Source organism: Crocuta crocuta, unplaced genomic scaffold (genome assembly GCF_008692635.1).
Source record: "Crocuta crocuta isolate KB4526 unplaced genomic scaffold, BGI_CrCroc_1.0 scaffold299, whole genome shotgun sequence".
Classification (NCBI taxonomy): domain Eukaryota; kingdom Metazoa; phylum Chordata; class Mammalia; order Carnivora; family Hyaenidae; genus Crocuta; species Crocuta crocuta.
Window position 1 is genome coordinate 3,173,862 of NW_027532747.1, and position 11,964 is coordinate 3,185,825.

At 62.7% G+C, this 11,964-nt stretch overlaps 2 protein-coding genes across 2 annotated transcripts in view; one reads left to right on the plus strand and one right to left on the minus strand.

The window, feature by feature from the left end:
- CCDC85C (coiled-coil domain containing 85C) overlaps nucleotides 1-10,610 on the plus strand; it is a gene marked incomplete at its 5' end in the record, with an annotated part of 74,171 nt that extends 63,561 nt beyond the window's left edge. The window contains 4 exons of the mRNA XM_077780827.1: nucleotides 2,678-2,785; nucleotides 5,892-5,987; nucleotides 6,701-6,799; nucleotides 7,522-10,610. Of these exons, the coding sequence (XP_077636953.1) occupies nucleotides 2,678-2,785; nucleotides 5,892-5,987; nucleotides 6,701-6,799; nucleotides 7,522-7,611 (393 nt within the window). The remainder of the gene's footprint in view (nucleotides 1-2,677; nucleotides 2,786-5,891; nucleotides 5,988-6,700; nucleotides 6,800-7,521) is intronic.
- Nucleotides 10,611-11,110: 500 nt separating this feature from the next.
- CCNK (cyclin K) overlaps nucleotides 11,111-11,964 on the minus strand; it is a 27,964-nt gene continuing 27,110 nt past the window's right edge. Inside the window, 1 exon segment of the mRNA XM_077780813.1 lies at nucleotides 11,111-11,964. This exon segment is cut by the window's right edge and continues 50 nt beyond it. Coding sequence (XP_077636939.1) covers nucleotides 11,845-11,964 — 120 coding nt within the window. The 3' untranslated portion in view covers nucleotides 11,111-11,844.

The window sequence follows — 11,964 nt, forward strand, 5'->3', positions numbered from 1 at the left end:
TCCCTTCATGTCCTGCTGTGGCCCATTTTTGCTCAAAGACCCTCCGACAGTGCTCCCTGGGAGCCCCCTGGCAGGCGATGGCCCGGGAGCTCGCTGCATGCCTGCGGGGGCCCAGAGGGGCTGGTGCAGCCCGAGTTCACGCCAGCTCGGAGCCGGGCAGTGATGCAGTGAAGGCCCTGGACAGAGGCCCCATGTCCCTAACAGTGGCCTCGGGGCCTCCGTGGCCTCCTGGGTGTCCCCCCCTGGCTGGAAAGGGCAAATCTATGTTTGCACTTGATGTTTCTTTTAAGGACGTGGGGGTCCTGCCCACTCTGTATGGCAGATCCTTTCTCCCTGTGTCCTGAGGGACCCTCTTTTAGGATTGTGGGTGGGTCAGGCATCCTGTCCCCCCTTCCTGAACCACCCTGAGCAGACCCAGCCACCCCACGAGGCCACTTCAGCTCCACATTCCCTCGGCAATGAAAACCTAAGGATTTCATTCTTCCAGGGCACCAACAGGCAAATCCCAGGATTTTTAGTTTGGATTTCAGTGCAGTTATGGTCCCTCATTCTGATACATTATTAGTCACATTGCCCCTGATGAGAGATTGTGCATTTTCCCTCCGCCAGCTTTGTGGATCGCTAATAATGTGGACGCGCAGATATTTATAGATGATCACTGAAGGCAGGGGTGGGGATTGCATGTGCTAATTAAAAAAGCTCCCCCCCACCCCCTTGTACACACATGCTCCCCCAAGGAAATGATCTGGGGGGAGGCAGGAGGCGACACAAACCCGTGTTTTCAGTACCCCACGTGAGTTCTGTCTGAACCCATTTGGTCTAGCAACAGAGGAGGTGTGGAGGAGGGAGACTTCAGCCCAGATGAGGAGCTAGATGGTGTTGGGGGGCGGAGGGACAGGCCGCGCCCAGCTGTCCTGATCCCAGGGACCGGTGGTAGAGAGCGGTGGCTCCAATCCCTGGCCGTGTGGCCAAATAAATGTCAGGGTGTGTGAGCTGGGCTGAGCCTCACCCCTGGTCTCTTTCGGCATCCCGGCCAGGCGGGTGGGTCACGTTCCTGCAGGATGGTGGCCGTGGGCCTGGTGAGAGCCTGGCGGCACCCGGTGCGGTGTTCAGTGTGACTGGGCTTAGAACGTTCCGCCCATTGGAGAAGAGTTCGCAACTGCTCCAGACACCTGGCCAGGAAGAGTTGGTTGGGTTTTGCCTTTGAGTGAAGGTTGACGCCCCTGCCCAGGGAGGGCGAGCCAGGGAAGCACAGGTGCCCCGATGAGGCACTCCCCACCCCCCCGCTGGGGGGTGGTGAGGGAGTGCTGGGCTGGGGGCAGGGGTCTTTGTCATTTTGATGTCAGGTGGCAGAGGGGCTCCGCTAGATCGGACCCCTGGCTGGGCCAGTGAGGGTCAACCTGCCTGGGTGCCATAATCAGGAGAGTGGCAGCCGCACTTTAAGGGTACTGGTGACACCCTGCTGCACCTCAGGGGCCACCAGGGGAGGGCTGGTCGCCACTTCTCTCCCCTCCATGCCTCTTGGTGACCTTTGTTTACACTGAGGTCCCCTCCCCCCCGCCCAGGAGGGCATGCGAATAGTCCTCTCTGCTCTGGCCAGCGTGCCTAGGGTGGGGGTGGTAATCAGGTGGGTGACTGCTCATGGGACCTGGGGGTGTGTGACCTGGGTCTGATGGGGATGGGAGGGCAGGACACGGAGTTGGGCGAGGCTGGAGACCCATGAGAAGTGGGGCCTGTGTCCAGCGGTTGGCAGGAGGGCAGCAGGCTGCGTGTGGGTCCCTCCCGGACCAGCAGGGGGCGCCGGTGAGCAGGAGGCGGGCCCCCCAGGTGTAAGTGCCACGCTGTGTCGCTCCTGCCCTGGCCTCCTCCCCTCCAGGATCTGTTTGGGTCCCTCTGCACCCTATGGACGTACGGGACATTCTGCTGTTCTGTCTGCCCAACAGCCTGCCCTCAGTTTCTCTGGAATAGAAACAGGTGTCTGGGCCAGAAACCCCAACCAGGCTCTTGGTGATGGAGGGCGCTTCCTCTCAGCTGGACCAGAGGGCCTGTGTTGGATTGAGCGTGACCCCGGGGTCCCCTCCCTCTGCGGATCGCAGCCCCCAGCCTCTGGGGGGGGCATTTGCTCTGCCCTGAGAGAATCACCTAAGGCCAAATATATGTTCATTCGCTCACTCCCTCACTCCCTCACTCCTCCACCTCTCCATCCCTCCTTCCTGAGCATGCACGGCTCCCGTGGATACAGAGGGTGAGACACGGGACCTGCATTTGGGAGCTCCTGTCCCACAGCAGAGGCTGAGGGCGACCGCTGAGCAGAGCACAGTGACAGCTCTCCTGTGGGGGGTGGGAGCGCCTTCCCGCGGGTGCGGGGCCGCAGGGGCCGGAGAGAGTGCTCCCCGGGCCAGGCAGGAGGCTGGAGCAGAGGAAGGAGGGTCGAGGGTGGGGGTGCCACGCACTCATTTCCTCACTTACCCTGTTCACGCAGTGTAGATACAGCATCCCCTGGGAGCAACAGGAAGCCCCCGCCCTGTGACCCGTGACCCTCCCCGTGACCCGTGACAGCTGCCTCTGGAGGCAGGGTGAGGGGAGGGAGGGTGCAGACCACAGCATGGGCGTGGGAGGGCCATGTCCTCACGGCACACAGTCCTTGACCCTTCTAACCTGTCCCCCTCTCCCCCAGCAGGCAGGCTCTGGAGAGTTCCGGACCCTGCGCAAGGGCTTCTCCCCATACCACTCGGAGTCCCAGCTGGCGAGCCTGCCGCCCTCCTACAAGGACTCCCTGCAGAACGTAAGTGCCCCTTCCCGGGAGCCCCACTGTCCACATGTGGACCCCACGTTCCAGTGCAGGGGTGAGGCTCCGCCCGTCCGCCGACCTGCCTGGGCCAGTGGACTTGGGCCCAGGACCCTCGTCTCCTGCCTCAGCAGCTTCCGGGTCAGGTGAGGGTGACGGGTCAGAGCTGGGGCTCTGCCTGAGTGGCCCTCAATCCCCTCCCCCACCCCCCACTGCTGCCAGTAAGGGGCCAGGGCTCGTGGTCCTCAGAGGCTTGTGCAGGCCCCACAAGGGGGTTAGAGACGGAGGCCAAGCAGGGGTGATGTTGGGGGGCAGCGAGGGGCAGTGTCTGGCAGCCCCGCAAGCGGCTGCCCAGGCCCAGGCCCAGGCGCAGTGCACCTGTCCCTCCTCGGCCCTGGTGGGTGGGGGAGGGTGCCTGGCTGGGGCCTGGGTCAGGGCTGAGGTGTACGCGAGGTGTATACCCACCCAGGCTTTGTGACCAGTTTGTGGTAGATCCTCCAGGGCTGTCCTGGGCTGGGGCTGCCCCAAGGGGGGAGGGAGGGGCCGGCGCTCTGGGTCGCGGATGTCATCAGGACCACTCCCTGCGGGCACCTGTGTCCAGAGTGCACGGGTCTGGGGAGACCGAAGGCACATTACTGGTCGTCAAGGGCAGGGAAGAGGGGACGTGGGGATTGCTGATGAGTATGGGGTTTCTTTTTGGGGTGATGGAATGTTCTGTCAGGACCATTGCACAAACCTGTGAACTCACTCGAAGCCGCTGCCCGTGGAGCACACACACTCGGGCTGGCGGATGACAGAGAAGGATCTCGAGGCTTTTGACAGGTCCCTGAGGGAGACTGGTCCCCCCTCCCCCCCGCCTTTTTTTTTTTTTTGGTCAGTTGACTTTATTTTTGAGCATGCAAGTTCCCTGGTTTTTTGGCATATTTACAGATTTGTGTAATCATCACAATAGAACATCTCACTGCCCCACAGGGAAGCTCTGCGCCCTTTAGCAGCCCTTCCCCCACCCCCCGCATCGGCCCCTGGCGACCACAGATGTGCTTGTGCCTCTGTAGATTCCCCTATTCTGGACATTTCTTAGCAACGGAAACTCTCAGGACGCGATCCTCTGTGACTGGCTGCTTCCTTGTAGCGCCCGGTGGTGAGGCTGCCATGCAGCCTGTCAGCCCCTTGTTCCTTTCTGGCAGCGAGGGAGACTCTGGGGCGTGGATGCGTCACATTTTGCTAATGTGACCATCAGCTGCTGGGCACCAGGGCTGTTCCCGTGCTCTGTCTGGTGTGAACGGTGCTGCTGTGAACTTTCCGGCCAAGATTTGTGTGGCTTCCGTTTTCCTGGGTGCACGCGGGTCTGGAACCACAGACCCCGTTCGAGCTCCACTGCTTGGCGGCTGTTTGGCCTTGGCCTTCTCTCAGACTCACTCTCCTCATCTGTAAAATGGGGATGTAGAAAGATAGTGCCTGAGGGTTGAGGGTTGCGAGCACTTGGTGGGCTGGGTTGCTCCGTGGGAGCCGAGGAGGTGGGAGGAATCAGGGCACTGGCCCCTCCTCCCGCAGGGAGAGCTGTGTTGGGGGAGTGCTCCCGGAGCATCAGTCCCTGCAGCATTTATTCCTTAGCAGGCGCCACAGTCCAGCACCGGCTTCCTTTTCAGGACCAGCATCCGCACCCTTGCTGGCAGCCTTCGTGGCTTCCTTCCTCCCTTTGCTCCAGGAAGCAGCCCCCTGGGGCAGGAATCGTCCCCTGCCCTGCTTATAGAGCAGGCTGTTCAGGGAGCCCCAGGTACAGATGGGCCAGGAGGCTGGAGGTTCCTGTGTCTCCAAGGGCCCAACATGTGCGGCTACCGCCCCCTGCTGGCCGCTGGGGGGAGCGCAGCCTGCCACGCTCATGCTTGTGTTCTGCATTCCACCTACCTCCCCGGGGCCCCTGCCTCCGATTTTTGGTTTCTCCACAAGACAGATCTGGCCTGGCCCAGAGACCAGGCAGCCTGGGCCATACACAGCATCGCAGGGCTCTGCACACGCCCTGGGACACAGGGACCCTTTCCGTTGTCCACATGAGGAAGCCGAGGTGCAGAGTGGGCTGGGCCCTGCTTCAGGTCACAGCCAGCAGAGTCCGGCTTTTCCGGCCCCCCAGGGCTGTGGGGCCCGGCCTCTGTGTGGAGCCTGGAGAAGGTCCAGGTGGGGTGGGCAGATGGGGAGAGTGCAGAGAGCCTGGCCCATGGCAGAAAGTTCTGGGCCCTGAGAGCCTCCGCACAGTGTTGCCCGGCTGGGCGGGCTCCCAGGGTGATGGCCCCACGAGCCTGCTCACCGAGCCTGCCCGGTCACTGGGGTCTGGGGACCGAGAACGAAACCAGGGCCCAGAGAAGGGACGGCTGTGCCGGGAACCCCATTCCCTGGCCTCCCTGCCCGGGGCCCCTGGTGTTTTCTCTGTGGCTGTGTGACTCCCGTCAGGATCGCTCCCAGTGTCTTCTGGTGTCTCCTGGCCTGGGGACCGTCCTGAGTCCTCCGCCTGGGGCCCCCCTGCGGCCCGAGCCCTGCACCCTGCCCACACCATTATCCCCGTGGAGAAGCAGCCAGGGACGCAGGGCACACGTGGAGCCTGTGACACAGGCGTGTCCGACCCCAGGAGGCCGGGTCCCTCCTCGCCGCCCTTCACCCCCGCCACCAGGTGGTGGGGAGTTGGGCACCTGGCCGCCATGTCAGGTGTTTGCTGACTATGGGGCCATCAGGGAGGCGGGGCTCAGGCCTGGAAGAATGTCCCTGGGGGTGGGGGGGAGGGGTGAAGAGTGGTTTAACCCACTCACCGGTGTTGGGGGGGAGGGTGACAGCTTGGAGGCAGCCCCCTGGGGTCTGCAGGGGGTCTATGCCAGTCCCTGCCGTCTCTGAGCTGGACTCACTTCCTCCGGGATAGCAGACCTTCCCCGTGGGCTGTGAGGAGGAGCCCAAGGGACAGGGCGGGGGCCTCTGTCCTCCTTGCCAGGCCCTGTGTCTTCCTGCCCAGGCCAGGCCCACAGATTCAGGGACTTCTGTCCGCTGCTGGCCACAGCCATGGCCACTGACGGGCAGCCCTTCTGGGCAAGCTGAGATGCGCGATTCCCTCCCACAGGGCCCAGCCTGCCCGGTCCCCGAGCTGTCCTCACCCCCCTCCACCGGCTACAGCGCTGCAGGACAGAAGCCAGAGGCTGTCGTGCATGCAATGAAGGTGAGGGCCAGGGCCCTGCCCCCTCAGGAGCCCCCAGACCCCTGGCGCGGTGCAGGACCTGGGACCTTCCACCTCCATTTGAGTCTGTGGGCATCTGAGCAGCAGGGCGGGGGCTTTCATCTCTTCATGCGGGGGTTGGGCTGGGGGGGAGCGGTCGGTATGGCCATGACCGCCCAGAGCACCGTGGGAATGGAGGTGTCAGTTGGCCAGAGCAAGCGTGTCCCCTGTCATCTCTGCAGCTGGGGAAACTGAGGCCTGGGTGCGGTAGGGGCCGAGCTGGCACTCCCCCGAAGTCCGACTGTTGGGGGCAGGGCTGGGGTAGGACTAAAGCCCCAGCACCCCAGGCCCAGCCTTGCCTCCAGGCGTAGCTGTTTCTCTGCTCTCCCTGCCCCTGGGGGAGTTCATGCACCCGGACCTCACCTGCCACGGCTGCAGCGCGCGTGGACACGCCCCTCCCCCATGTGTGCAAGCGGGTGCTGCCCTTGTCGCTCTAATCAGAAGCCAGGCACCCTGGCTCGGCGCGAGGCCGCTGCCTGCGGGTGGTCCCACCCAGACTGTCCCCCCCACTTCGGTGACCCGTCCCCAGCCTGGCCCCCTCCACCTGTGATGGGGGGGGTGGCTTCCCTCAGGCCGTGTCACCAAGGGGAGGGATGAGGACCCGCCCCTGCGGTCTCTCCCCGCTTCACCCCCGCCCCCGGTGCCTGTCCCCGCAGGTCCTGGAGGTGCACGAGAACCTGGACCGGCGGCTCCAGGACAGCTGCGAGGACGACCTGAGCGAGAAGGAGAAGGCCATCGTCCGCGAGATGTGCAACGTGAGGCCCTTTCCCGGGGACGCGGCCGGGGAGGGGGAGGGCTGGGGAGCCCGGGCCTGTCCTCACCCCGCTGCCTAACTCACTTCTCCCGAGAACGGGGGCCCTGACCCCTGGGGTCTGCCCATCCCCCTCCCAGCCCGCTAGGACGGGTCGTGTTCACCCCACGTCCCATCCCTTGGCCCCCGGCCCCAGTCCGCAGGCGTCTCGTGGCCCTGGCGGCTGTGGGCCACACGTGTTCAGACCGGAGGTGTAGGCGGGACCCTCTGCTCTGGGGCCCTCCACGGCTAGGGCTGCGTTGGTTTCTGGAAGCTGGGCTGTTTCTGTGGCTGCCCAGGAAGTGAAACCTCACCGGTGACCCACTTGGCCAGGGTGTGTCATCCCCGGACCCGTACAGGACCCGGCGGGGGCTGAGCTGGGCCTCGCGGGACCCCACCCCTCCCATGCTGCCTCCTGTGTCTCTGGGGTCCCCTGGATGGCTTGGAGGCCAGGGCAGCCCTCCACCCCCCTCAGTGAGCTGCTCAGGATGGCAAGCATGGCTGTGATGGTGGGTGTGCAAAGATCTGGACTCAGTGTCTCTGGGCCTCATGCAGCCTCAGTTTCCCCGCGTGGCCCCGTAGCTCTGGGGACGTGGTGGTTTGGAGGGGCAGGGAGGTGGTCTGTGTGTACAGGCCGGTGGGCGGGCTGGGCTGGGCTCTCCGCTCACAGCTTGCCCCTGCCCACAGGTGGTCTGGAGGAAGCTGGGGGACGCGGCCAGCTCCAAGCCCTCCATCCGGCAACACCTGTCTGGGAACCAGTTCAAGGGACCTTTGTAGGGCTGCTCCCCCTTGGATGTGGACTGGCCCCGCAGAGTCGCAGGCCACTGTCTTCTTTTCCTGCGGTGACTTGTACATAGGACGCTGTGCGCCGTGACCCGGCTGCTGCGGGCCCTGCACCCTGATGGCCCGGCCCCCGTCTCCCTCCTCGCACACCAGCAAACCAGGAAGATGAGAGGCTGCTGGCCATTCCGTGCGGCAGAACGGCCCAGACAGCCTCATCCCTGCTCCGGGGCTCCACTGCTGAGGGGCTGAAGGACTGTCCCCCCGCTCCATGCCCCCGCTGTGGCCAGCCTTGGTGGAGGGGTGCCTTGTCAAGCCTTCCGCCCGCGCTGGACGGAGGCCACTGGTGGCTGGACCTAACGCAGGGGGCGCCACGTCCCACCCGTCTGCTGTGGCCTGAATGCCAGCTCGCAGAGCACGGAGTCCTGAGTCCCGGACAAGGAAGCTCCGTGTCTGTGGCTGGAGGGACCCGAGACCCTTGCTCGGGCACTCCCCACGTGCAGCCCCCGATGCAAGCTGCTGTCAGGGTTCAGGCCCCCAGCCCCAGACACACAGTGTCCCCCAACCCTGCGCCAGGTTGTGTCCTATCTTTTTGGGTCCCTCCTGCCCAGTGCCTGAGGCATCTCCGTTCCTGTGGTTCATGTGATGGGCCTGGGAGGTGGGAGGCTGTGTGGAGTCCCCGGAGGAGCCCCCCTCTCTCTCTCTCCAGATGGGCAGTGCTGGGCCAAGCTGGGCCTCTGGTGTCCCCCAGAGCCTGGCCCCCAGCCAGGGTCACGGTCGACAGAGCTGCGTGGGCTGCCAAGGGGAGAGTCCCGCCCTCTTTAGAAGGAAGGAGCCTGACCCGGCTCTGGCTTTAATTTGCTGTGTGACCTTCAGCAAGTCACTCGGCTTCTCTGGGCCCCTGGTGGGAAAACGAGGTCTCAGGTTCTTCCTGCCGTGCTCACCACCCGAGGTCACCAGCTTTATTCAGCCTGTGCCCTCAGTCACGGCCTGCGAGCCCATGGGCTCCGCCTGCCGCAGGGCCACTGCTGGCTGGGCTGGACAGAGCCGGGGGCCCAGCCGAGTTCCGCCTTGCTGCGTCCTCACGGGCGCTGTCCCCTCCCCTCTCTGAGCCTCAGTGTCCTCTGCTGGAGAAGGGACAGCATCAGGCCCCTCCGTGCAGGGCTCCAGATCAAATGGGAGCTTCAGTGTAAATGACCATGTACAAACTGTAGAGTGCGACATAGAAACGTGGAAGTTGGTGAGGAAGGTGAGGCCCAGGGGGGTGAGTGATCTGTGGCACGTTCCAGACGAGACCTGATGCTGGGAGGTGGGGCAGGCCACCGTGGATGCCGTCGGCCTGGGCACTGGTGCCCCCAGGCACCCAGCTGTGCGCCCCTCACCCTGCCTTTACTCTTCGGTGCTGCTCAGTGACACGCGCTGCCCACTCGGAGCCCAGGGGGCATCTCTGCGGCAGGCGGGCCTCGTCCGGGCCCACCTGAGGGGTGGGGACCAGGCCAAGGGATGGTGGAGGCCGCCCTGGTCCTCCCCGCGGCAGGGACTCTGTGCGGTTCCCGCTGCCTGCTGGCCGTCGGCGCCCTTGGGTCGTACTCTCAGGGGAAAGGCTCGCGGCCCTCACTGCGCCCAGGGAGTGCTCAGCGGGTGCTGGGGATGGCGGCACGCGTGCTCTCTTGCCCTGGGTGTTACAGGGGGCTGGCCTGTCCCCGGAGGCCATGCGCTTGGGGCTGGGGGGTATGTCCTCGGTCATGGTACGGGGCAGTTCCTGCCCCTGTGGGCCATGAGCTGGGTCCATTTTGGGGGGAAGCTACAGCCGGGAGCCCATTTTCTGTGTTTGGATCAGGTTGGCTTGGCCACCACTGAAAATAAGCAATAAGTAAGGGCTCCCGGAGCTGCACGCGCAGACCGGCCCAGGGAAGAGGCGCCTCCGCCCAGGGTGCTGCCGGGGTGGGCAGAGTGTTTCCATTGGGGGGGGGCTCCTATGTGCCACGCAGGCAGGGGAAGCTGGGTGATGGCATCTTCCCACCGCTGCTCACGAGCCTGGGCCGGCGGTGAGCGGGGATGGCTCTCCCGGTCCCCTGATGTGATGAGCTAACAGCCAGCAGCAGCTGCGCCTGAGCCCCCACCCCAGGCGGCGGGCGGGGGGCAGTGCGCACCCACGGGGCGGGGAGGGTCAGCACGGGTCCCAGCCCTGCCACCAACCCCAGGGCGTGTCGGGGCACGAGGGGGGCCCCTCCTGCCCTCTGGAGCCTTAGCTGCAGGAGCCGGTGGTAGGGTCAGGGGTGCTGCCGAGCTTGAGTGGCCTTTCATAAAGGTCCCTTTACGTTTCAAATACTCTGCGTCTACATCTTGAAGCCCAGTGTGACATCTGTCCTTCCTGTGGCTTCGGTTCCCACTGTGATGGAGGTCACCCTTCCAGCCTCGCCCCAGGTGGCCTCACCCCTCCTGGGGTCAGAATCTGCTGAGCACACTTTTTAGGGTGGCACATTTTTATCCACAAGTTATTAGCTACACATCAGTGTTGAAAGAGAAAAAAGTGACCTTTCATTTTCTTTTTCTTGAAAACTTGAGAGGAAACAAAATACATACTACTGATTTTTTTTTTTTTTTTTTAAAGAAACAAGCTAAATGCATGACTGCAGAGCGGTAGAGGTGTATATTTTTCATACCGTTGGGGGAAGGATTTGTGCTGCTTTCTGGAATCGGGCTGGAACGTCTGGTTCCTGCCCCTGGGCCGTCAGCCATGCTCTGTTTTCTGCAGTATGTGACCGCCGTGGGAAACCGGGCCAGCCCCCGGCCTGGCTCCGGGCAGAGCTGGGAGACCCCTGCGCCCGTTTCTACCTTCCACTGAACCACTTTGATTTGGGGAGAGAAAAAGAAATAGAACTTTTGATAGTGTGGTAAAAACATTGATTTGAACTATTTTAGTAAAAGGAGTAACAGAAGATTGTGATAGTGTCTACTTTGCGCTAGATAAATAAAGGCTCTTTGCAAGCCTCTGTGCTGGGTGTGCAGTGTTCGTTTCGGGTGTGGTGGTGGGGGTCCCTGAGTGGAGGGCTGTGGCCCGGGGGAGCACCCCGGGTGCTGGAGAGCACTGACGGCCACTCCGATGGCCTCTGTCCGGTTAGAGGCCCTGGGTGGGAGGAGTTTCACACCCAGCCCTGGTGTGACCTGGGTGCCTGCGCCCTGTGCAGCTGCACCTGACAGTCCCGTGCCGGTTCAGCACTCACGGGGGTCCTCCGAGGAAAGCCAATGTGGGCACGGGGTGGGGGTGGGGGCTCGCCCCGAAGGACAGACCCACAGGGGTGCTGCCCTGGGAGACGGCAGGGTCAGGTCTGGGGGCTTGGGGAGACCAGCCAGCACCAGGCCTTTCCCAGCCAATGCTTCTCGGCTGCCTGCCCCTCGGCCCCCCGGGGCCAGGAGAAGGGCGGGTCTGGACTTCCCGGTCTGGGGCTGCGCAAGGCCTGGAGCCTCGCCTTCTGTGCGCAAGAAACAAGAGTAGTTTCAGAACGGTTTTATTTGGATAACTGAAGGAATCACGTCTGTAACCAAGATGGAATTCACAGTATGTTGTTACATTCGCACTTAAAAAATATATCTCTATGTACAGGAATTTGCAAATTGATGTAAACATACGTTACTTTCCAAGTACCTTTCTCCCCTTCTCTCTGGAGGAAAAAGAAAAAAGCCATCCAACAAGGCAACCCTTTCAAAATACGTTTAATACAAAGGATGTAAGTATCTCTAAATCAAAACAGTGGTTCATCTGACCTACTGGGTGCTGGGAGAGGACATCACGGAATGAAAGCGATGACAACAGCTTGACTTCGGGTGGAAGTAGACTATGTAAAATCGAGTTTTCCAGGAAAAGTAGGCACTGATTTCTAGAAGGAACTTCACTCCTCACTGAAGCTATTTATTGAGCCAATGTGGCTGGTTAACGTTTTCACTAGTACATGTGACCCAGTGCAGGACGCTCAGACGACACCAGCTGACCACGCAGCGCACAGTCAGATGGAGGCCGGCGCTGCCCGGGCTACTCTCAAAGCCGCTGCCCCCATTCTCCAGACGTGAGGACCAGCCCGGTTTTACCTCGTGGGCCCGGTCCGTTTCTTCCCATGCTGCAACTGTCTAGCATTAGATAAGGTACCCTGCTGCTTACCCACTTAAACTACTCAAGTTGATTAGAAAAACTTTTCTTAAAAAAACAAAGGAGGAAAAAAAGGCATCGCGTTATCTCATCCAGGTCGCCCGCCCCAGTCCCCCAACGGGAGGCATGCCGGGTGGGGGGATGGGCGGGGGCACGGGGGGCTGCCCTCCAGGGGGGACGGCCGGAGGTGGGTAGCTAGCGGG